The 26,766-nt window shown below is 35.7% G+C and overlaps 1 protein-coding gene across 1 annotated transcript in view; it reads left to right on the forward strand.

Moving 5' to 3' along the window:
- The window catches only part of SHCBP1L (SHC binding and spindle associated 1 like), a 37,394-nt gene that overhangs the window by 2,796 nt on the left and 7,832 nt on the right, over positions 1–26,766 (forward strand). The window contains exons 3-6 of the mRNA XM_007096215.2: positions 9,060–9,274; positions 10,239–10,325; positions 10,634–10,852; positions 20,130–20,235. Of these exons, the coding sequence (XP_007096277.2) occupies positions 9,060–9,274; positions 10,239–10,325; positions 10,634–10,852; positions 20,130–20,235 (627 nt within the window). The remainder of the gene's footprint in view (positions 1–9,059; positions 9,275–10,238; positions 10,326–10,633; positions 10,853–20,129; positions 20,236–26,766) is intronic.

A 26,766-nucleotide genomic window follows, 5' to 3' on the forward strand; every position in this document is an offset into this window, starting at 1 on the left:
AACTCAGGAACCGTGAGATCATGACCTGATCCCAAATCAGATGCTTAACTGACTGAGCCACCCAGGTGCCCCTCAAAAGTGCATTTCTTTAAAACTAGTAATTTAGGCTGTAACAGACTTGGGCCCCCTTTTCCCATCATTTCCCTTTAATCTTCATTTATCTGAATTATGAGGTTAATTAGATTAGGACAGAAACAGTGGATCAGAAAACTATTGGTAAAATTTGAAATTTCTTCCTATGAAAAGGTACCCTTTTAGTATAATGCATCGACTTCCAACACTTCATCTGGTAAGATTTTGCTTTTTTAAGTCTATTCTATAGGTTAAATATTGTGGCATATTTGATGTCATAAGTTTGATTCCCTTAGAGATTAATTATCCTTGTATAGACGTTAATATCTATAATCACAAATGGTATCCTTGCCTCAGATATTTCAAATCTGCTGTTTTGGTCACAAGAAAAATTTGTGTTTGAAATTCATTACATTGCACACTACCTGAAAACAATTCAATTCTATGTTCTATGGAAAAGTAAGTTAGTGGTATTTTTACAGATAAAGAATGGCATATTTTCAATCATAGAGACTACAAAAAAAATAATAATAGAAACGTGGGATTTATTTTTCAATAATGTTCTGTTTTTAGTGTTCTTTGAGGTTTGCTTATCTCCAGATTTTGTGTAGCTTTTCCCTGGAACTTTCATGACTTCTCTGACTTTTTCATGTGGATAAAATAAGAGGAGGTAGTACTATATCATTATCTTAAATATATATATATATATTGGTAGCGTAAATTTGGGATTTTTTTAGTCAAGTTATGTGGAAGCCTGATACACACATCACATTAAAGCAGGGCATTTCTGACTGAAATAGAGGATGGTATTCTAGCATATGCTTGGCTTGGCTTTTCTCACAACACTTCATGATAGACCCTGTACTCTATAAAACCTTTAAAGATCCTTAAAATTACCTAGAAATTCTATCAAGTTCTAAGGTTTTACATGCAATCCATTGATTATTTGCTGTCTTTCCCACTCCAAAAGTACCAAGCAGGATCACAGATAGGTTGCTTTAGAATCTGCTAGGGGTTTGCCAAAGACCTTTAATCATTAGAAAGATAGGAAGAAAATGGGGAGAACACAGGGAAAAGCAGAATAGTATATTGGCAGATTCTAATTCTTTGAATAATGTGGCAGTGAAGCTAGCTCTTGGGACCTTTTTAAGGTAGTGCTGCACAATTCAGACGTTGTTTTGTCTGCCTTTGCTTCTTTAATCTTACTTGAAGTATCAACAGTGCTATAAAATGCTCCTTGTTCTGAAGTCACAATAAATTATTCCTATGGACCTCATTCTCTGAGTCTTTTTCTTTAGATGCTCTATTAGTTTTCTATTGCTGCTGCAACAATTCACCATAAGTTTGGTGGCTTAAGCAATACAAATTTATTATCTCACAATTCTATAGAAAAAAATTTAACATGGGCCCAGTAAGCTAAAATGAAGATGTAGGCAAGGCTGCATTCCCTTCTGGAGGCTCTAGGGGAGAATCTGTTTCCTTGCCTTTTCCAGCCTCTAGGAGCTGCCTGCATTCCATGACTTGTCTCCTTCATCCAACTTCAAAGTCTTTCTCAGACTGTATCTCTCTGGTTCTTTGCAGGTTGGAAAGGTGCATGTCTTTTAAGACTTGTGATTAGAATGGGCCTAACTTGGTAATTTAGGATAACTTTCCCATCTCAATTCCTTAACCTTAATCACATCTGCAAAGTCCCTTTTACCATGGAAAGTAATATATTCACAGATTCCCAGGATAAAGGCATGGATATCTTTGAGGGCCATTATTCTGCCTGCTACAGATTCACACAATAACAAAGAAAAAATTTGGAAACATATGATTGGAAGGAAATCTGGCATATCTTCAATCTTGGTTACAAAGTGCTCCACAAATTAAGGAAACTGTTTTATAACCTTTGTAGAAAATAGTTTGCCAAGGGGCATTTGGGTGGCTCAGTCGGTTAAGCGTCGGACGTCAGCTCAGGTCATGATCTCACAGTCTGTGAGTTCGAGTCCCGTGTCGGGCTCTGTGCTGACAGCTGGGAGCCTGGAGCCTGGTTTGGATTCTGTGTCTCCCTCTCTCTCTGCCCCTCCCCTGCTCATGCTCTGTCTCTCTCTGTCTCAAAAATAAATAAAGACATTAAAAAAAAAAAAAGGAAAGAAGATAGTTTGCCAAAATATATGAAGAATTTTAAAATAGTTTCACCCATTATATTTCAGTTACTTCAATAAAGCTAGAAAAAATAAAAATAAATAAATAGACCCCCCCGTACAGAAAAATAAATAAAAATGAAAATGAAAAATTTCATTTCTAGAAATTTATTCTACAGAAATCAGAAATGCAGAAAAAGATTTATATATTGAGGGATCAAAGTGATATTTATAAAATTAAAAATTGGGAATACCATAAAACTTTAATAATAAGATGCTGGTCAAATAAAGGATGATATAAGATAGGATATTATGTAATTGTAAAACTTATATTAACAAAAAACTTTTAGTGATTTAGGAAAGTGCTCAATGTGTATGTAAGATAAAAGATTATAGAACTAGATACGCAGTGCGATCCAATTATGTAACTTATATAAGTATGTAGAATGAAGCTGGAAAATGTTAATGGTGGTTGTTTACCTTTGTTGATAGGATTATGGTTGATTTTTAAACATCTGTATATAAAGCATGTATAGTCACTATCAGTAAGCCTAGAGAATCTTTAACATTTTTTTTTAAGTTTTATTTATTTATTCTGAGAGGGAGAGCAGGCAAGGAGCAGAGAGAGAGGGAGAGAGAGAGAAAATCCCAAGCAGGCTCCACACTGTCAGCACGGAGCCCAATACAGGACCAAACTCACGAACCACAAGATCATGACCTGAATCGAAATTAAGAGTCGGATGCTTAACCAACTAAACCACTCAGGTGCCCCTAAAGTTTTTATTTAAATTCCAGTTAGTTAACATACAGTGTAATATTAGTTTCAGGTATACAATATAGTGATTCAACATTTCCATACAACACCCAATGCTCATCACAAGTGCACTACTTAATCCCCATCACCTATTTAACCCATCCCCCCACCAATCTCCCCTCTGGTCACCATCAATTTGTTCTCTAGTTAAGAGTCTGTTTCTTGGTTTGTCTCCCTCTCTTTTTTTCCCCCTTTGCTCATTTGTTTTGTTTCTTAAATTCCATAAATGAGTGAAATCATATGGTATTTGTCTTTCTCTGACTGACTTATTTCACTTAGCATAATACTCTCTAGCTTTATCCATGTCATTGCAAATGGCAAGATTTTTTTCTTTTTTATGAATAACAGGCCATTGTGTATATATACCACACCTTCTTTATCCATTCATCAATTGATGGACACTGTTTCCATAATTTGGCTATTGTAGATAATGCTGCTATAAACCTTGGGGTGCATGTATCCCTTTGAATTAGTATTTTTGTATTTTTGGGTAAATATCTAGTAGTACAATTTCTGGATCATAGAGTTCATAGAGCAGTTCTATTTTTAACTTTTTGAGGAAATTCCATACTGTTTTCCAGAGTGGCTGCTCCAGTTTGCTTTCCCACCAGCAGTGCAAGAGGGTTCCCCTTTCTCTGCATCTTTTACCAACACCTGTTGTTTTTTGTAGTGCTGATTTTAGCCATTCTGACAGGTGTGAGGGGATATCTTCTTGTAATTTTGATTTGTATTTCCCTGATTATCAGTGATGCTGAGCATCTTTTCATGTATTGATTGGCCATCTGAATGTCTTTTTTAGAGAAATGTTTGTTCATGTCTTCTGCCTATTTTTTAATTGGATTATTCAGTTTTGGGGTGTTGAGTTTTGTAAGTTCTTTATATATTTTGGATACTAACCCTTTATTAGATATGTCATTTGCAATTATCTTCTATCATTCAGTATGCTGCCTTTTAGTTTTGTTGCTTGTTTCCTTCACTGTGCAGAAGCTTTTTATTTTGATGAAATCCCAATAGTTTATTTTTGCCTTTGTTTCCCTTGGCTTAGGAGACATATCTAGAAAGAAGTTGCTATGGCTGATGTTAAAGAGATTACTGCCTGTATTCTCCTCTAGGATTTTTATAGTTTTAGATCTCACATTTAGGTCTTTAATCCATTTTGAATTTATTTTGGTGTATGGTATAAGAAAGTGGTCCAGTTTCAGTAATTACTTTGAATGTTAAAAAACTAAATTCTCCAATAAAAATACATAGGGTGACAAAATGGAATAAAAAGCAAGACCCGTCCGTATGCTGTCTACAAGAGACTCATTTCAGACCTAAAGACACGTGCAGATAAAAGTGAAGGGACATAAATGCATTTATCATGCAACTGGAAGTGAAAATAAATCAGGTAGCAATACTTATATCAGACAAAATAGACTTTAAAACAAAGACTGCAGTGAGACAAAGGACACTACATAATCATAAAGGAAACAATCCACCAAGCAGATATAAGAATTATGAATATTTATGCACTCAAAATGGGAGCATCCAAATACATTAAACAGCTAATAACAAAAATAAAGGAAGTAATTGATAGTAATATTATAATTAACACTCCACTTACATTAATGTATACATTACCAGACAAAATCAAAAAAGAAACTGTAGCTTTGAATGATACATTGGACCAGGTGGATCTAACAGATATATTCAGAACATTCCAACCTAAAACTGTGGAATACATACTCTTTTTTTTTTTTTTTTAAAGAGTAGTTATATTTTTCAACGTTTATTTATTTTTGGGACAGAGAGAGACAGAGCATGAACGGGGGAACGGGCAGAGAGAGAGGGAGACACAGAATCGGAAACAGGCTCCAGGCTCTGAGCCATCAGCCCAGAGCCTGACGCGGGGCTCGAACTCACGGGCGGTGAGATCGTGACCTGGCTGAAGTCGGACGCTTAACCGACTGCGCCACCCAGGCGCCCCTACATACTCTTTTCAAATGCACATGGAACATTATCCAGAATAGATCACACATGTTAGGCCACAAAACAAGTCTCATAAATTCCGAAGTCATACCATCTTTTCCCAACCACAATGCTGTGAAACTAGAAATCAACCACAAGAAAGAATCTAAAAAGACCACAAATACCTGAAGGTTAAATAACATGCTACTAAACAATGATGGGTTAGCCAAGAAATCAAAGAGGAAATAAAAAATTGCATGGAGACAAATGAAATTGAAAACACCAGCATCCAAAATCTTTGGGATGAAGCAAAAGCTGTTCTAAGAAGTTTATAGCAATACAAGTCCACCTCAAGAAGCAAGAAAAATCTCAAACAACCTAACCTTACACCTAAATGAGCTAGACAAAGAACAAACAAAACCCTAAGCAAGTAGAATGCAGGAGTTGGTAAAGATTAGAGCAGAATAAATGAAACAGAAACTAAAAAAAAAAAAAAAAACAATAAAAGAGATCTATGAAACCAGGAGTTGGTTCTTGGAAAAGGTAAACAAAATTGATACACCTTCAGCCAGCTCATCAAAAGAGACAGAGAGAACTCAAAATCAGAAATAGAAAAGGAGAAATAACAACTAACACCACAAATACAAAAATGCTAAGAATATTATGGAAAGTTATATGCCAAAAAATTGAACAACCTAGAAGAAGTAGATCAATTCCTAGAAATATATAACCTACCAAAGCTGAAGCAGGAAGAAACAGAAAATTTAAACAGAATGATTATCAGCAATGAAATTGAATTGGTAATCAAAAAAACTCCCAACAAACAAAAGTCCAAGACCAGACGGCTTCAAAGGTGAATTCCACTAAACATTTAAAGAGACAATACATATTCTGCTCAAACTATCCCCCCCCCCCAAAAAAAAAGAAGAAGAAGAGGAAGGAAAGCTTTCAAATTCATTCTAGGAGGCCAGCATTACTCTGATACCAAAACCAGGTACCAAAACAATACCAAAAAAAGGGGGTGGGTGGGCACCTGGGTGGCTCAGTCAGCTGTATCTGACTCTCAGTTTTGACTCAAGTCATGGTCTCATAATTTCATGAGTTCAAGCCCCACATCGGGCTCTATGCCAACAATGCAGAGCCTACTTGTGATTCTCTCTCTCACCCTCTCTCTCTCTGCCCCTTCCCTGCTCATGCTGTCTGTCTCTCTCAAAATAAATAAATAAACTTTAAAAAAATTTAAAGAGAGAGAGAGAGAGCACTACAGGCCAATATCTCTGATGACCATAGATGCAAAAATCCTCACCAAATATTAGCAAACTGAGTCCAACAATACATTAAAAATATTACCACAACCAAGTGGGATTCATTCCTAGGATGTGTTATTGAGTATTCACAAATCAATTAATGTGGTATATAACATCAGTAAGACAAAGGATATCCATTCATGATAAAAACCCTCAACAAAGTAAGTTTAGAGGGAACATACTTCAACACAATAAAAACTATATATGAAAAATCCAGAGCTAACATCATATTCACTGGTGAAAAACAGAGCTTTTTCCCCTAAGGTCAGGAACAAGACATGAATGTCCACTCTCACCACTTTTATTCAACATATTACTGGCAGTCCTAGCCACAGCAATCAGACAACAAAAAGAAATAACAAACATCCAGATTGGTAAGAAAGAAGCAAAACTTTCACTATTTATGACTTGATACTATATATAGAAAATCCTGAAGATTCCACCAAAATACTAGAACTGATTGTTCAGCAAAGTTTCAGGATACAAAATCAGTATACAGAAATGTGTTGCTTTTCTATACATTAATACTGAAGTAGCAGAGAAATTAAGAAAACAGTTTCATTTACAATTGCACCAAAAATAATAAAATACCCAGGAATAAACTTAACCAAGAAGGTGAAAGACCTGTACTCTGAAAATTAGAAAACAATGATGAAAGAAATCGAAGATGACACAAAAAATGGAAAGATATTCCATGTTTATCGATTGGGAGAACAAATATTGTTAAAATGTCCACAGTACCCAAAAGTAATCTACAGATTTAATGCAATCTCTATCAAAATACCAATAGCATTTTTCGCAGAACTAGAATAAGTCGTCCAAAAATTTGTACAGAACTATAAATTCCATTGGCTTTGGATAGCCAAAGAAATCTTGAAAAAGAACGAAACTGTAGGTATCATAATCCAAGATTTCAAAATATACTTTATAAAGTGGTAGTAATAAAAACAGTATGGTATTGGCACAAAAACAGACACATAGATCAATGGAATATAATAGAAAACCCCAAAATAAACTATATGGTCAATTAATCTTTGACAAAGGAGGCAAGAATATGCAATGAGAAAAAGATTGTCTCTTCAACAAATTGTGCTAGGAAAACTGGACAGCAACATGCCAAAGGATGAAACTGGACCTCTTTTCACACCATACACAAAAATAAATTCAAAATGAATTAAAGACCTAAATGTTAGATCTGAAACCATAAAAATCCTAGAACAGAGCACAGGCGGTAATTTCTCTGACATCAGGCATAGTAACATTTTTCTAGATAGGTCTCTTGAGCCAAGGGAAACAATAGCAAAAATAAACTATTGGGACTTGACCAAAATAAAAAGCTTCTGTACAGTGAAAGAAACAAGCAAAAAAACTAAAAGATAACCCAATGAATGGGAGAAGATATTTGCAAATGACATTTCTGCTAAAGGGTTGGTATCTAAAATATATAAAGAACTTATACAAGTCACCACTCAAAAAGCAAATAATGCAGTTATAAAATGGGCACAAGACATGAACAGACATTTCTCCAAAGAAGACATTCAGATGGCCAACAGACATGAAAACATGAAAAGATATTCATCACTCATCATCAGAGATATACAATGAGATATTACCTCACACCTTTGAGAATGGCTAAAATCAGAAACAGGAAACAACAGTGTTGATGAAAATGTGGAGAAAGAGGAATCCTTTTGCACTGTTGGTGGGAATGCAAACTGGTACAGCCATTGGAAGACAGTATGGAGGTTCCTCAAAAAACTAAAAATAGAAATAGTTATCCAGTATTCATACTACAGGGTATTTATTCAAAGAATACAAAAACGCTACTTCAAAAGGATAAATTCACCCCTGTGTTTATTGCAGAATTGTTCACAATAGCCAAATTATGTAAGCAGGTCAAGTGTGCAGTGACAGATAAGTGGATAAAGACAATGTGTGGGTGTGTGTGTGCGTAATAGAATATTATGAAGCCACCAAAAGAAAAAAGAAGGAAATCTTGCCATTTGCAACAACATGGATGGATCTAGAGAGTATAATGCTAAGCGAAATAAGCCAGAGAAAAACAAATACTGTATGATTTCACTCACGTGTGGAATTTCATAAAGAAAATAAGAGAAGGGCGCCTGGGTAGCTCAGTCAGTTAAGTGTCTGATTCTTGATTTCATCTCAGGTCATGATCTCATGGTTCATGAGATCGAGCCCCACATCAGTCAGGCTTTGCGCTGACAGTGCAGAGCCTGCTTAGGATTCTCTCTGTCTCTCTCTCTCTCTCTCTCTCTCTCTCTCTCCCTCTCTCCCCCCTCCTTCCCTCCCTCCTCCCCTGCTCTCATGTACTCTCCCTCTGTCTCTCTCAAAATAAATAAAAACTAAAAGAGAGAGAGAGAAAACAAAGAAAGAAAACAAAAGGGACAAACAAAAAAACTCTCAACTATACAGAACAAACCGAACAAACAGATGGTTACCAGAGGGAAGGTGGGTGGAGGGATGGGTGAAATAGGTGGAGAGGATTAACACTTATCTTGATGAGCACTGAGTGGTATATGGAATTGTTGAATCACTATATTGTACACCAGAAACTAATAGAACACTGATAACTATACTGGAACTAAAAAAATGTGGGCTTTGAAAAATTGTGTTATTTTATTTAATATTGATCTATAATGACTTTGTGTGTGTGGTTAAAGGAATCATAAAATTTAAAAGAAATTTTTTAAGTACATCATGTGTGAGGAAAAAATCTTTGTGGTTTGTTTTGATTTGTAACTACAGATTTTATAATATTTATCTTAGGTAATTTGTAAACCACATCAAAGCTCATCATCTTGTTTCAAAGTTACTGTATCTGTTGCTGAGCCCTTTTCTTCTAATATTGCAAATATTCCAAGGGGTTTGGTCAATGAGATTTTGGAAGAACTGGAGCACAGTGTGCCTCTCTTGGAAGTCTACCCTGTTGAAGGACAAGATTCTGATAATCATGATATTGCTTTGGCCTTGGAAGTTGTAAGGTATTTGACCTTTTTACCTCTTAACGTTAAAATTATCATATTCAAAAAGTTAATATGTAAGTGTATAAGAACTTTGTAATAGTTATTGATTTAATTTTTACTCACTGCTGAATTAAATTTGTCCATTTTTTTTAAAGTTTGTTTTTTTGTTTATTTATTTTTTAAGCAATCTCTACACCCAATTCATGACCCTGAGATCAAGAGTCACGTGCTCACTGACTGAGCCAGCCAGGTGCCCCTGTCCATTTAAAATAAATTTTTTTTTAATGTTTATTTATTTTTGAGAGGCTCCAGGCTCTGAGCTGTCTGCACCAAGCCCAACACAGGGCTAAAACCCACAAACTGCAAGATCATGACCTGAGCCAAAGTCAGATGCTCAACCGACTGAGCCACCCAGGCCCCCAATGTCCAACTCTTTATTTTGGCTCTGGTCATGATCTCATGGTTTGGGAGTTCCAGCCCCACATTGGGCTCTGCACTGACAGTGCGGAGCCTGCTTGGGATTCTCTCTCTCTCCCTCTCTCTGCCCCTTCTCCACTTGCTCTCTCTCTCTCTCTCAAATTAACTTAAAAAAAATAAAATAAAAATAAAGGTTTGATTTTAATATTAGTTCACTGAAAGTTATTTAAAAATATTTTTCTGGACATCTGGGTGATTCAGTCAGTTAAGTGTCCAACTTTGACTCAGGTCATGATTTCATGGTTTGTGAATTCATGCCCTAGAGCTCAGAGCCTGGAACCTGCTTTGGATTCTGTGTCTCCTCTTTCTGCCCTTCCCCTGTTCATGCTCTGTTTGTCTCTCTCTCTGTCTCTCTCTCAAAAATAAATAAAACATTTAAAAATTGTAAATATATATGTATTTTCTTAGAATTCATATAAAGAATTCTGACATGAGAATGTCTTTTTAATTCTATACATGGTATTGGCTCTTTTTGATCACTTTTTATTAATTTTATTCATCATAGGTTTTTTTATGACTTTCTTTGGAGAGACTGGGATGATGAAGAAAGTTGTGAGAATTATACTGCTTTGATTGAAGAAAGAATTAATTTGTAAGTATAGTTAAAAACTTACTCACGGGGCGCCTGGGTGGCTCAGTCAGTTAAGCATCTGACTTCAGCTCAGGTCAAGATCTCATGGTCCTTGAGTTCAAGCCCCATGTCGGGCTCTGTGCTGTCAGTTCAGAGCCTGGAGCCTGCATTGGATTCTGTGTCTCCCTCTGTCTCTGCCCCTCCCCCACTCAAGCCCTGTCTCTCTCTGTCTCTCAAAAAATGAATAAAAGTTAAAAAAAAATTAAAAAAAAAAACTTACTCAGCACATTACATAAGATAAACATTGTAATTATGTTGCTACTTTACAGGTGGTGTGATATACAAGATGGAACCATACCTGGTCCTATTGCACAACGTTTCAAAAAAACTTTGGAGAAGTATAAAAATAAACGTGTTGAACTCATCGAGTATCAGAGCAATATTAAGGAAGATCCATCTGCAGCAGAGACCGTTGAATGCTGGAAAAAATACTATGAGATAGTAATGCTGTGTGGATTATTGAAAATGTGGGAAGATTTACGCCTCCGGTAATAATTTGTTCCATTTTAAACAAAAAGATGACATGGTCATTCTTTTATCATATCATATCATATGTTACCCTGATTGAAGTAGATTATAAAATTAGATGTCCAATTTTTGAGATAAGAACAAAGTACAACTACCAGTATTGGAAAATTATTTTTATATAACTGAATTCACTGAAATCATTGGAATTTCAGATTTAAAAAAGTGTCATCAGTCTAGTTCTTTTCCTTATCTTTCATCTTTACCTTCTTGATTTTGGCCAGAGCCTAAGAAAAGAGGAGGCAGATCTCCACCACATATAATATGCAAAGTAAAGGAGAAGTTTGGTTAATTTGGCTGCCGCATAATTTCTTCTTTTCTAACCAACATTAAGTTGATAAGTTGTTTTTATGATAAATAAAACAATGTAGATTTAACTAGCATCATTCTCCAGAGTACTTCAAAATGTATTAAAATATTTTTACATTACTATGCAGTAAAGTATATATTCCTGTCTTTGTTTTAGATACAGGGGAAATAGGAATACTTGCTTATGGTTTCAAAATTAATGGAAAATTTTGAACAGGGCCAAAGGACTTCTATTTCATACTAGATTGTTAAACCCCTTCTTAATGTGTTCCACTTGTACGCATTCTTTGCCTTATGAATTTTGAGCCACATTTTACATGTCTAGCAACTAACTGTTAGCCTAAATCTTTTCTTTTTGTATTTTCTTTCAAATTTGACTTATTTTTTTAATCACTAAGAATCCCATTTTAGTCCCTATTTTTAATGTTGTTATTGGGATTCCTGTGTAACAAAACCTTGGGATTACTTTGGGAAATCAATATAGGTAAGATTTTTGAAATCTAATTCTACTTATCTAGAAATCCAGATTCAACAAAAGTTGGATTTGAATACAAATTAACATCACTAGACTTTAGATTCTAATGGCATAGGGCCACATGGGGTTCTTTCATCTTAAAAGTTATAATCACAGACAATCTAGGCCTGGGAGTGGTGGAGTGAGGTAATTGGTCAAACCCTTTCATGGATAACAATTATAAAATTTGGACAAAAATATATTAAAATACCTAGCTATTTGAAGGCACTGTAAAATTACCAAAGCAGGCAGCAGCCAGAAAAGTTTATCCTTGGAATAGGTAAGAAGTGGGGATTTGCTTTTTAGTCTCAGAGTGATCGCCAGTTCTCATAGCTCTGGCAGCAAAAAATGAAGTCCTACTATGACAAGGTGGCAAAGGACAGAGTTAAAGGCTGGCAAAGCAGCTAGAAATTTAGGTGGAGTATCCTGAGAGAAGAAAGTTGCAAAAGGGGTCAGATCCAGAATTTGAGCACAAACTCTGCCCAAATTCTTGACTGACCACTAAACTATGGTAGCACTGGTGGGGGAGAGAAATTTGAGAACAATGCTTTCAAAAAAAAGTATGTAGTTGAATCATGGAGGTTGAAAGAACTGAACAGATATTTCAGCTGGATTTTGAGCCCAGGCAAGTTAATTGCCTGCTAGAGTACAAGACTAACAATCCTCAGAAGAACATACCACAATCCAGAGTTATGAGAATATATTTTCCAAAGTCTCCAGTGTTCAACCAAAAATTAATGGACATGCAAAGAAACCAGAAAATAGAATCCATACCCAGGAAAAAAGATAGTTAATAAAATCAGATTTTGAGTGGGCCAGATGTTGAATTTATCAGACAAAGACTTCAAAGCAGCTATTATAAATATGTTCTAAGAATTATAGGAAAACTTGGTGTTAATAAGTAGAGAATCTCAACAGATAAATGGAAACTAAAAAAGAACCAAATATTTTCAGATGCAGCTCTGATATGTTAAGAGCTTATGAGTTAAAAACAAGAAACAAGAAAACAAGAAAAAAGCTGAGGAAACTGAAAATGACTTTCTTGGACCCATAAGAAAACTGAGGTCACAGGACAAATTGCTACCGTGAAATCTGGGGAGAGAAGTAAATTCAGAGTCACAACCAAGATCTGCTTACCTGGAATAGATAACTCTCTAGAGCCATAAACTGTAAGAACATTTAAATGGGTAATTTTGATAAACTGCTGGAGGTTGAATGTGGACCAGTACACAAGTGAGAAACTCCTGGTGGGCTGTAGTTCTTAGGGAGACACCCTACTTCTCTTGTGGTTTTGCCTCCAGGAATCTCACTAAGTTCTCAGATGAAGAGCCAAGAAAAATCCCATTATGCCCCTGGTTGGGGATGGGAAAAGTTACCATTGTGAAATACACCCAGACCACCTCCATGACGAAGACTTATTTACCAGGGAAAAGACTTTCCCAGAGCCTTTGCCCACCTAGGGAAAGGGCATTTCCTTGACTCCAGTCCCCTCTAGCCTTCCTCTCTGGGAAGAGGGCACTAAGAAACACTTGTGAACGTCACACTTGTGAAGGTCACAGCCCAGGGACATAGACCCACTAAAAAACTAATATTTAATCATAAGATTATAGGATACTTCCTCTCCACCTTACTTTACAACACACTAGGCCAGGCTCCGGTAAAATAACAGAATTATACCTAAAAAAGTTACAAGACACAAACTTTGTCTAAAGAGGAGTTTTCAAAGGCAAAAATATGGAAACCATAGGATTTTGAAGCTTGTGATACCTACAGCTACAGCAAGCAGTTTACCTCCTGGCCAGATTAATATAAAACCTCACACTAAAAGCCTATTTACTTCAGTTTTTATTAGTCAATATATCATGCTTGGCTTTCCACAAAATATTATAAGACATGCTAAAAGGCAAGAAAAAATTAAGCCTGAAGAGAGAAAGCAAGCATCAGAACCAGACTCAGTAATGATTTTGTAATTAATCAGATGGAATTTTAAAAAAGTAATTAATATGTTAGTCTCTAATGAAAAAAGGACACAACATGCAAGAACAGATGAGTAATGTAAGCATGAAATAGAAACTCTTAAGAATGAATTAAAAGAAAATGCTAGAAATCAAAAACGCCGTAAATAAAAATGAAGAATACCTTTGATGAGTTTACTAATAGATAGGATGAAACTGAGGAAAGAAATCAGTGAGCTTGAAGGTATGTCAACAGAATTTTTTCATACAAATGCAAAAAGAATGAAAAAACAAAACATCCAGGTAGCGTGAGACCATTTCAAAGGGTGCAGCATATGTGTAATTGGAATACCAGAAGTGAAAAAGAGCAAGTGCAGCAGCAGAAATGTTTGAATTAATAATGGTGAATGGTTTGAATTAAATAATTTCCCAAAATTAAATGCAGACACCAAATCATAGATCCAGGAAGCTGAGAACACTGAGCAGGATAAATACCAAAAAATCTATATTATAGGCATTTCATATTTGAAGAAAACCATACATTAAAAAACTGAGGGGGAAGAGATCACCTTATCTACAGATGAATAAGAGTAAGAATTACAATGGACTTCTTATAAGAAACCATGAAAATAAGATGAGAGACGAGTTAAATATTCAAAGCATTGAAAGAAAGAACTACAAACCTAGAATTCTATATCCAGTGAAACTATTTTTCAAAAGTGAAAGGGTAATAGCTCTTGTAAACAAAAAGAAAAAAAAAAAAGCCGAGGGAGTCTATCATTCTGCAAGAAAAATGAAAAGTTCTTTAGAGAGGAGAAAATTGTTAAGGGTCAGAAACTCAGATCTATGTATAGAAAGGAAGAACTTTGGAGAAAGAATAAATAAAGGTAAATTAAAATCTTTTATTTTTCTTTCTCTCAACTGATTGAAAAGATACCTGTTTAAAGTAATAGTAGTTATGATGGTATAAATAGTAGTTGGGTGATAGTAGCATATGGATTGGTAAAATAAGTGACAGTAACATCATACCAAGGGAAGAAATGGGAATATTCTGTAAAAGGCACCTGCACTATATATGAAGTAGTTTAGTGTTATTTGAAGGTAGACTAAGATTAGTTTAAAATATATATTGCAGTCTATAAGGAAAACACTAAAATTTTTTTTTAAATAATTGATGAGAATAGATGAAAGTGGAATCACAAAATGCTTAACTGTAACCAAAGGAAGCAGAAAAGGAGGGAAAAATAACAAAGAACAAATACAACAAACAAAACTATTAGAAGTATGGTAGGTATTAATTTGATTATGTCAGTAATCACTTGGTTTTTTTGTTTTTTGTTTTTCTAAATTTGCATTTAAGTTCTAGTTAGTTAACATATACTATTGGTTTCAGGAGTGGAATTTGGTGATTCATCACTTACAGAAAACACCCAGTGCTCATCATCACAAGTGTCCTCCTCAGTACATATCACCTGTTTAGCCCATTCCCCACCCACCTCCCTTGTATCTGTAATCACTTTAAATGCAAATGGTCTAAATACATAAAAGATAGAGATTGTCAAAGTGCATAAAAACACCAGATTCAACTATCTGTCATCTCTAAGAAACCAACCTTAAATGTAAAGGCTTAGAAATGTTAAAAGTAAAGGGTCAGAGAAAGATAACTTCATGCTAACACAACCATTAAAAAGCTGGATTACTATATTATTTTCAGACAAAGCAGACTTTGGAAAGAACAAGTTAAATTACCAGGGACAAAAAAGGGCATTGCATAATGATAAAGGGTCCAGCTCTCGAAGAAGACATAGCAATGCTTAATATGTATGTATCCAACAACAGCGCATCAAAATATGTAATGCAAAAACTGATAGAAATGCAAGGACACATGGAGGGGTGCCTGGGTGGCTCAGTTATTTGAGCATCTGACTTTGGCTCAGGTTATGATCTCGAGATCTTTGAGTTCGAGCCCCACATCGAGCTCTGTGCTGACAGCTCAGAGCCTGTAGCCTGCTTCAGATTCTGGGTCTCCCTCTTTCTCTGCCCCTCCCCCACTTGCACTCTCCTCTCTTATTTCTCAAAAAACTAAACATTAAAAAAAAAAAAAAAGAAAGAAATGCAAGGACACAGAGAAATCCACTATTATACATGAGAAACTTTAGCATCCCTTTTTCAATAATTGATATATCAAGCATTACAAGCGATAGAGGAGAATTCCTCAAATTGATGAATAACATCTACAAAAAACGTATAACATTAATACTTAATGATGAGAAACCGGATGCTTCTCCCCTAATATTAGGAATAAGACAAGGATATTTTTTCTCATTACTCCTGTTTAATATTATGCTGAAAATCCTAGATAATGCAACAGGACAAGAAACGGAAATAACAAGATACACAGATTGGGAAGGAAGAAATAAAACTCTTTGCAGGTGACATAATTGTGTACATAAAAAATCTCAAAGAATCATCATCATCATATCATCAACAACAACAAAACCCTGGAACTAATAAATGAGTATAGCAAGGTTAATATTCAAAAGTCCATTGTTTTCTTATATGCCAGTAACAAATGATTTGAAATTTTAAAAATATCATAATAGAGCCCCAAAAATGAAATACTTAGGTACAGATCAGACACAGATCTAATAAAATATATATAGGATCTATATGTGGAAAAACTACAAAACTTATGATGACAGAAAAAATATAAATAAATGGGGAAATATTCTCTGTTTATGGATTGGAAGAGTCAATATTGTTTATATGTCAATTCCTTCCAAATTGATGTGTAGATTCAATGCAATCCTAATTTGCAAGCCATTTTGTAGGTATTGACTATTGCTAAAATTCATATGGAACAGCATAAAGCCTACAATAGCTAACACGGTACTGGGGAAGAAAAAAGAGGGTGTATTCATATTACCCACTTTTAAGGTTCTTATAAAACTACAGTAATCAAGAAAGCCTGGTATTAGTGAAAGAATAAACATATAGATCAATGGAACAGAATAGAGTCCATAAATAGATCCACACAAACATAGTTGATTGATCTTTGACAAAGGAGCAAAGAAAATTCAATGAAGAATATTATTTTCAACAAATAATGCTGTATAATAATTGAACATCCATATACAAAAAGATGAACCTAAACACAGGCCTTACATCTTCACAAAAATTAACTCAAAGTGACCCGTAGATCTAACTGTAAAATAAAACTGTAAGACTTTTAGGAGAAAACATAGAAGAAAACGTAGGTGAACTTGGGTTCGCAATGAGTTCTTAGATAAAACACTGACAGTATGATCTGTGGGAGAAAAAAATTGAGAAATTGGACTGTATTAAAATTAAAAACACTGTGTGAAAGACTCTGTTAAGAGAATTAAAGACAAGCCAAAAATTTGAAGAAAACATTTGTAAAACATATCTGATAAAAGACTTGTATCTAAGATATACAAAGATCTCTTAAAATTCATCCTAACAAACAGCCCAATTAAAAATGGGACAAACATTCTGAACAAACACCTCACCAAAGAAGATATACGATTGGTTTAAAAAAAAAAAAAAGCCTATAAAAAGATGCTTGACATCATTATCATTATGGAATTGCAAATTAAAGGAATGGGATACCATAACTTACCTATTAGAATGGTTAATATCCAAAAACAAAACAAAATCAGAAACAAACAAAAACCCTGACCATATCAACTGCTGGCAGGGATGTGGAACAAGAACTCTCCTTTATTGTTGATTAGAATGCAAAAACAGTACAGCTTCTTTGGACGACAGTTTGGCAGTTTCTTAAAAGCTAAATGTAGTCTAAGCATATGAACCAGCAATAGTGCTCCTAGTTGGTATTTACCCAACTGAGTTGAAAACTTACATCCACATAAAAACCTGCACAGAAATAAAAAGGATTACTAAGGAATACTCTGAGCAATTACATGCCAACAAACTGGATCACCAGACCAAATGGACAAATTCCTGAAAACATTAAATCTACCAAAACTGACTCAAGCCAAAAAAGAAAACCTGAGTGGACCTATAGCAAGTAAGGAGATTAAATTAGCAAATTAAAAACCACCCACAAAGAAAAACCAGAGACCAGATGTCTTCACTGGTGAATTCTACCAAACATTTCAAAGATTAACACCCAATTATTTACAAACTTTCAAAAATAGAAGGGGGAACACTTACCTAACTCATTTAGTGAGGCCACTATTAGCCTGATACAAAAACTACAAAGACATCACAAGAAAAAGAAAAAAGCCCTATGGAATAATATCCCTTATGAATATAGATGCAAAAATCCTCAGGAATATGCTAACAAACTGGGTCTAGCAATACATTAAAAAGATCAGACACTAAGACTAAGTGAGATTCATCCCAGGGTTGTAAGATTGGCTTAACAAATGAATAGGAATCCATATAACGCACCATATTAATAGAATAAAAAACAAAAGCCACACCTTTTAATACGGAAAAAGAATTTGACAAAATTCAACACTTTCATCATAAAAATTCTCAAAAATCTTGGAAGAGAAGGGATCTTTCTCAACCTGTTCAAGGCCATCTATGAAAAACCTTAAAGTTAATCATAGCTAGTGGTGAAAGAATGGATGTTTCCCTCCTAAGATCAGGAAGATCTTAAGGAAAGATGACAAGGAAGAGGACAAGGATGTTTGCTCTTACTATCTCTGTTCAAATTGTACTAGAGGTTCCAGCCAGAGCAATAGGCAAGAAAAAGAAAAGCCATCCAGATTGGAAAGGAAGAAGTAATAAAATTATCTCTTATTTGCAGATGACACGATCTTCTATACAGAAAATCAAATAATGAAACACTCAGCAATATAAACAAAATGCTGATACACAAAATAATACGATGGATCGATCTCAACATGGGCTGAATGAAAAAAGCTAGACACAAAAGAGTACCTCATATATGTTTTCACTTTAAAATATCATTTAAAAACTCCCGAGAAAGGGTTTATCTAACAACAGAAAGTAGATCAGTGGTTGCCTGGGAATAGGTGTGGAGGATTGACTGCAACGATGCATGAAGGAACCTGTCAGTGTGATGGGAATGTTCTATACTGTGTTATTTTGATTGAGTTAAGTGGGTGTACAGATTTGTGAAACCTCATGTCATGGTTCACTTAAAATGAGTGTCTGTTGTGTAAATTATACCTTAATAGATTTGACTTTAAAAAAAAAACACTGATACATACTTTTGATTTTAAAACTAGGATTTACATGATAAACTACTGTATTTCTTGAACATAGGGTGCTGTACTCTTTGAGCAGCTGGTGATCAGGTATATGGTGACAAAACGTGCGAGTGGTTCTCTTTCTCAAGATCATAACCACTTGCTTAAACAGGTATAGAAATGCTGACTAGGTTTACTTTTGAAATATTCAATGAAACTTTTGAAGATGAAAAATATTGGTACGAAAGCTGCATCCCATTTGTATCCAACAATAATGTGCTTCAGAGAACCCAAAATATGACACCGAAGGAGATTAGTAAGTCTACATCTATTGGAAAAGGGGTGTCCCTTTTGGCTGATAGTAATGATAAATTATACTCAAACTTTCTTTCTTTCTTTTGATGACACTTAACATGATTAAGTGATAGGAAGCGGGAATTGTAAAGAAGAGCAGAAAGAAGAGAAAGAGTGGAATTAGAAGTGCTAAACAACAAACAAACAAACAAAACCCCACAACTCAGAGAGAAGCTAGAATTGTTGTGCTGGGAGGCCACAGCCAACATACCTATGGAGGCCATATCCTTTGAAACAAAACATTCTGTTACTTGAACACAGTGTCTAAAATTAGGCATGTCCTTACACATTTTTATGCCTTAGTATCGCAGACATAACCCACCTTTGCTTTGTTGTGAGTCCACAATTCAGTGGGCTATCAAAGTGCAATCAGGAAAATTTTCTACTGTATTGAAGAGTTGAGGTGACAGGTACTGATTGTAATGGGTTACATACATACATACAATCCATGAAAATGAAAAGATTTTAGAGATCAAGGGTTTAAATACTCAGTTATCGGGGCGCCTGGGTGGCTCAGTCAGTTGAGCGGCCGACTTCGCTCAGGTCATGATCTCGCGGTCTGTGAGTTCGAGCCCCGCGTCGGGCTCTGTGCTGACCACTCAGAGCCTGGAGCCTGTTTCAGATTCTGTGTCTCCCTCTCTCTGACCCTCCCCTGTTCATGCTGTGTCTCTCCTTGTCTCAAAAATAAATAAAACGTTAAAAAAAATTTTTTTTAAATAAATACTCAGTTATCTAAGAGTTAAATCATAATTGCTCTCAAGTTGCTCATTGCTCTCAAAGAGTTTAAAATAGCGAAGCCTACTTCTCAAAGATGCTTGGTGCCACGTTTTATTTTCTAAGTAAGTATAGCTTGAGTTTTTTTCTGATTAATTTAATCATAAATAAATGTTTTCAACTCTAGAGTTCATGGACCTTTCTTCCCAAGAATCCTAAGGCGCAGGAAGGGAAAAAGAGACTTTGGAAAGACTATAACACATATTGTGGCAAAAGTGATAACTACTGACATGGTAAGAAATACACTTTATCTCTATTTGTTCATTTAAGTTGCAGTTGCATATAATCAGAAAAGAAGTTCTTTGAGGGTAAGGTTCTTGTCTGACATTAATGTCTTGTTTTCTCCCATTACATCCACTTCAGTGATTGGCATATAATAGGTATTAAATAAATGTCAACAACTATTTACTGAATACAGACCTTGTTGCTGGGTGCTATGTTTAGTAGCTATGGGAAGGATAGGGGACAAATATGAGAAAGACTGCATTTGAGGGAGATACAACTTTGAACCAGATCCACAGTCTTGCTTCTTCATACATTTGAGAAGTTTGAATGGTGGAGATATGGACATGTAAGCAGGCAATTACAGTTAAACACAGAATGATAAAAGCTATGATAGGAGGATGTACGGGATGTACATATGATAGGTATATAAGTCAAAATTAGGAATTCTGGCAATGCTAGCTGGAAGAAATAACTCAGCAGAAACCTGAAAGATGAGCATAAATTTAATGAGCCCAAGAGGGAAAAATGTTTTAAGTCTAAGAGTAAATATTTCCATCTTACCTAATGGCTCCCTAGCATTTCACAGTTCTCTCTTTGAAATATTCTTTTTTGTTGTCTTCTGTTACTATCCTGGTTTTCAGTCTCCATAGTTTGTTTTTTTTTTTTCTTCTTCTTCTGTCCTCTAAATGCTTGGTACTTACTTTTTTTTTCCCACTGTATATTACCCCTAAAGTGATTAATCTGATTTCTTCCCATGACTTTGATTATATATACTGATAATATAAGATGTGTATCCATAGCCCAGATTTTTGTTCTTAGCCCCAGACATATATGTTCTAATGCCTATTGCTTATCACCACTTAATTATCTCATAAATACATCTACTTAAATGTCCTCAATTAAATTCATGATCTTGTCCATTGGCCTGTTTGTATTCTAGAGCTCTCTAGTCCAATAAATGGCACCACCATCTATCCAGCTGCTAGTCACACTTTTCTGAGAATTATCCTAATCATATCCTTCATATACCCACTTCTGTTCTCCTTCACTAACTCAACATCCTGGTGTACACCATGTTTTTTCACAGAGCTGCTCAAATCCTTCGGGTCTCAATTTAAGCATTTCCACAGAAAAAGGCTTTCTCAACCTTCCAGAATACATTACACTGCCTTTCCCATGGCACCTTGCACTTGCCCTTATCATTATATGTTTAATACTTTTTGTGGCTGTCTATAAAATGTCTCTTTTATGGGAACATGAGCTTCTCGAGAGCAAGGTGTGTTATGTTTACCATTCATCCGATCACCTAGCATGGTGTTTAGCACATGGTAGGTACATAGCAGTTTTGTTGAATTAGTAAATGAGTGCATGTTTGACAAGAGAGTGTGGTATATATGAAGAATGGAAAGAAGTCCAGCAAGGATGGTGTTTAATACCTAAGAGGAGAGTAGTGAGAGATAAAGTTGGCTTATTATACTGGTCTTGTCTACTATCATACCCATTTTTATTATTTTAAGCAAAATTTAATTTTCTTTTCATTGCTTATTACATCAGATTATTCAATAACATTAATTATTCTACCAACTATCTTTGTAAAAATCTTTATAAAAAGTAAGGTATAGATTTTGCTTCTATCTCCAGCCTCGCTTTATCATATTTATTTTTACTTATCTTTTTTGTTAATATTTGTTTATTTTTGGGGGGAGGGGTAGAGAGAGGGGGACCAAAGTGGTCTCTGTGCTGACAGCAGAGAGCCCAGTGTGGGGCTCGAACTCACAAACGGTAAGATCATGACCTTAGCTAAAGTCAGACACTTATCCGACTGAGCCACTCAGGCGCCCCCTTTTATTTGTTTTTAAATCTGTTTCTGGCTTTATTTTCCTATATGAGAGTCAGAAATTTCTTTTTTATTCTTGTGGTTTGCAACCCTGTCTTCATTTGTGTAAGTAAATATCCATGAATTTTGCAGACCTGGGTAATTATCGTGAGGAAGACTCCTCTGAGATGGCAGCATCGTCAACTTCCACTTTGCTTAGATCTTTTGTTTTAGATGTACTGTTGAGGTGGACATCTTTTAATCTGATAGTCATCAGAGCTATGTACATAACCTTTAATTTAGCCTTCTTAACTTTGAGGATTCTTTACTCAAAGTTCTTCCTGCTCTATGTTCTCTTCTTAAACAGTTTTATCCATGCTTCACCATTTCTATGTTGGTGATCTTCACAAGTACTATAGTAAAAAGACATAGACTTTGTAGTCAGAGAGCCCAGGGTTTAAGTGGCCTTTCTGAGACCACGTAATAACTATGTAATCTTGGGCAAGCTGCCTAACTTCTGAGCCTCAATTTCCTTATTTGCAGAGTGCTTTAAAAAGAGAGGTAAATGGCAAGATTTCATTCTTTTTGTGGCTGAATAATACTCCATTATATATATGAACACACCAAGCATTTAGACAGACAATCCAACACTTGAGTTGCTTCCATAATGTGGTTGTTGTAAACAATGCTGCTATAAACATAGGAAGGAGATAGTTTAATGCTAGATGAAATAAATCAAAGACAAATACCATATGATTTCACTCATGTGGAATTTAAGAAACAAAACAAATGAGCAAAGGGTAAAAAAAGAGAAGGACAAATCAAGAAACAGACTCTTAATTATAGAGAACAAACTGATGGTTACCAGGGGGGAAGTGGGTGAGGGGTTGGGTGAACTAGGTGATGGGGATAAAGGAGGGCACTTGTGATGAGCACCGGGTGTTGTATGGAAGTGTTGAATCATTATATTGTGCAACTAAAACTAATATTACACTTTATGTTAACTAACTTGAATTTAAATAAAAACTTAAAAAGCCCCCGAAATTAGGGAGAGAGAGGTCAAAACTATATATTGTGATGATGAAGACCATGGGCTCTGAAGCCAGACTTTGTGGATTCAGACTCTGGCTTTGCCACTTACTAGTTATGTGATTTTCAACAAGTTACCCATCTGTGCTTTAGTTCCTCATTTATAAAGTGTTTGTGTTTCTTATTTATATTTTATATGTGAAGATTAAATGAATTCATATCTGTAATATGTTTAGAATATGCCCAGTACATAGTAAGTACTCAATAAATGTTAGTAGTAAACTACCACCACTATCTTATAGGAGTTCTTGAGGATGATATGAGATGTTACATATAAACCTAGTAGTACCTGGCACACAATGATTTCTCAGTAACTTTATTATTTTTTCTCTTTCCTTTCTTGCTTGTATTCTCTGCTGACCAACATCACTACATGTCTTTGTAAGCATCTTTACCTGGATGTCTTGGCAACATACAGCAGTTCTATTGAACTTATTGTCTTTTGAACACAGCCCATCCCTAGTCCTTCTGTATTCTTTATTCACTTACTGTCATAAATATCCTTTTAGTCAACCAAATTAAATATGAGTCCTTACCTCTTCGCTTATTCTCCAAGTTCTCAAATTGTGATGACTGTCTTTAGGTTTAGAACACTCTGGCTTTTCTTTCTTTCTTTTTTTAAGATGTTATTTTTATTTATTTTTTTTTTTACATTTAAATTCAAGTTAGTTAACGTCCAGTGTAGTATTGATTTCAGGAGTAGAACCCAGTGATTCATCACTTACATATAACACCCAGTGCTCATCCCAACAAGTGGCCTCCTTATTGCCCATCACCCATTTAGCCCATCTCCCCACCCACCTCCCCTCCAGCCACCCTCAGTTTGTTTTCCTTATTTAAGAGTCTCTTATGGTTTGTCTCCCTCTCTGTTTGTATCTTATTTTTCCTTCCCTTCCCCTGTGTTCATCTATAGTGTTTCTTAAATTCCACATATGCGATGAGTGAAATCATATGATATTTCTCTTTCTCTGACTGGCTTATTTCGCTTAGCATAATACAATGTAGTTCCATCCACATTGTTGCAAATGGCAAGATTTCATTCTTTGTTGCTGAGTAATAATCCATTATGTGTGTGTATATATATATATATGTGTGTGTGTGTATATATATATATATATATATACACATACCACATCTTCTTTATCCATTCGTCAGTCGATGGACATTTGGGCTCTTTCCATACACTCTGGCTTTTCTTTTTTTTTTTTTTTTTAATTTGTTTTTTCAACGTTTTTTATTTATTTTTGGGACAGAGAGAGACAGAGCATGAACGGGGGAGGGGCAGAGAGAGAGGGAGACACAGAATCCGAAGCAGGCTCCAGGCTCCGAGCTGTCAGCACGGAGCCTGACGCGGGGCTCGAACTCACAGACCGCGAGATCGTGACCTGGCTGAAGTCGGACGCTTAACCGACTGCGCCACCCAGGCGCCCCCACTCTGGCTTTTCAATCATTCCTGGCAAAAATAAGTACTTGTTCCAGTGCCTAAACTAAATATTAGCCATTCTTCCAGATCTAGGAGAAAGAGAGGTATCCCATTCCAAATTGTCTTTTCAAGACCCCGAATAGCCAAAGTAGTATTGAAAAAGCAAAGCAAAGCAGGAGGCTTTGGTGCATTTGTTGGTATAGAGTTATTCATATTTTCTTATAATGCTTTTTATTTCTGTAAAGTCAGTAATAATGTCCCCACTTTCATTTCTGGCTTGAGTATTTCTGTTTTTATCCCTCTTCTTTTAGTCAGTTTAGCTGAAGGTTTGTCAATTTTGTTGAGCTTTTCAAAGAATCAACTTTGGATTTTATTAATCCTACTGTTTTTTGGTTCTCCATTTCATTTACCTCTTCTCTAATCTTTATTTCCTTTCTTCTGTTGGCTTTGAATTTAAATTGTTCTTTTCCTAGTTCCTTACGATGTTAAGTTAGGTTGTTAATTTGAGATCTTGTTTAATGTAGGTACTTATTGCCATAAATTTCACTCTGAACTCTGCTTTCAGCATCCCATAAATTTTGGTATGTTGTGTTTTTGTTTTCATTCATCTCAAAGCATTCTCTAATTTACCTTGGGTTTTCTTCCCTGACCCATTGGTTGTCTAAAGGTGTGTTGTTTTATTTCTACATGTTTGTTAATTTTCCAGTTTTCCTGATGTTATCAATATCTCACTTAATTTCGTGTGGTCAGAGAAGATAGTTATTGAGACTTGCTTTGTGGCTTAATGTATGATGTATCTGGAGAATGTTATATGTGCACTTAAGGAAAAGTATGTATTCTTCTGTGTTGGGTTCTGTATATATGTTTAGGTCTATATATATGTGTGTCAGGTCTACCTAGGTTACAGTGTTAAATCTTCTACTTTCTTATTGACCTTCTATCTAGATGTTCTAATCATTATCATAAGAGGAGTATGGAAGTCTCCCAACTATTGCTCCCTTTAATTCTGTTAATGTTTACTTCATATATGTTGGGGTCTTCATTGTTTGGTGTATATATGCTTATTACATATGCTTGATGAATTAAAATTTTTTGTCAATAAATAATGTCCCTTTTAGTCTTTGGTAACAGTTTTTGGTTTAAAGTCTATTTTGTTTAATATTAGTATAACCACCATAGTTCTCCTTTGTTTACTATTTGTATGGAATACCTTTTTCTATCCTCTCAGTATTAATCTGTTTGTATCCTTGGATATAGTAATTCCCTTGTAGAGATAATATAGTTGGATCATATATTTTTTTAAATGTCTATTTATTTATTTTGAGGGAGGGGAAGAGAGAATGTAAGCTGGGAGGGGCAGAGAGAGAGAGAGAGAGAGAGAGAGAGAGAGAATCTCAAGCAGGGTCTGTGCCACCAACACAGAGCCCAACACAGGGCTCAAACTCACAAACCATGAGATCATGACCTGAGCCAAAACCAAGAGTCAGATTTTTTTTTTTTCCTTTTTAATGTTTATTTTTGCCAGAGTGACAGAGTGCAAATGGGGAAGAGGCAGAGAGAGGGAGACAGAATCCGAAGCAGGCTCCAGGCTCTGAGCTTGTCAGCACAGAGCCCGACACAGGGTTCGAACCCACAAACTGTAAGATATGACCAGAGCTGAAGTCAGATGCTCAACCGACTGAGCCACCCAAGAGTCAGATTCTTAACCAACTGAGCTACCCAGGCACCCCTGGGTCATATTTCTTTATCTATTCTACCAGTCTCTGTCTTTTAATTGGTAATCTTAACCTATTTACATCTGAAGTGACTACTCAGGTAGCCAAAGACCTGAGATTTCCATAAACACCTACAGCTAAAACACAAAAACAAAACCAAAAATCTCTCCCACTGTGCAGATTAGCTCTGAGCTAAGGGACTCTTTCTTTTTTTAAAAAAATTTTTTTAACATTTATTTATTTTTGAGACAGAGAGAGACACAGCATGAACGGGGGAGGGGCAGAGAGAGAGGGAGACACAAAATCGGAAGCAGGCTCCAGGCTCTGAGCCATCGGCCCAGAGCCCGACGTGGGGCTCGACGTGGGGCTCGACGTGGGGCTCGACGTGGGGCTCGACGTGGGGCTCGACGTGGGGCTCGAACTCACGGACCGTGAGATTGTGACCTGAGCTGAAGTCGGACGCTTAACCGACTGAGCCACCCAGGCGCCCTAAGGG

This window comes from Panthera tigris, chromosome F3 (assembly GCF_018350195.1).
Source record: "Panthera tigris isolate Pti1 chromosome F3, P.tigris_Pti1_mat1.1, whole genome shotgun sequence".
Lineage (NCBI taxonomy): Eukaryota > Metazoa > Chordata > Mammalia > Carnivora > Felidae > Panthera > Panthera tigris.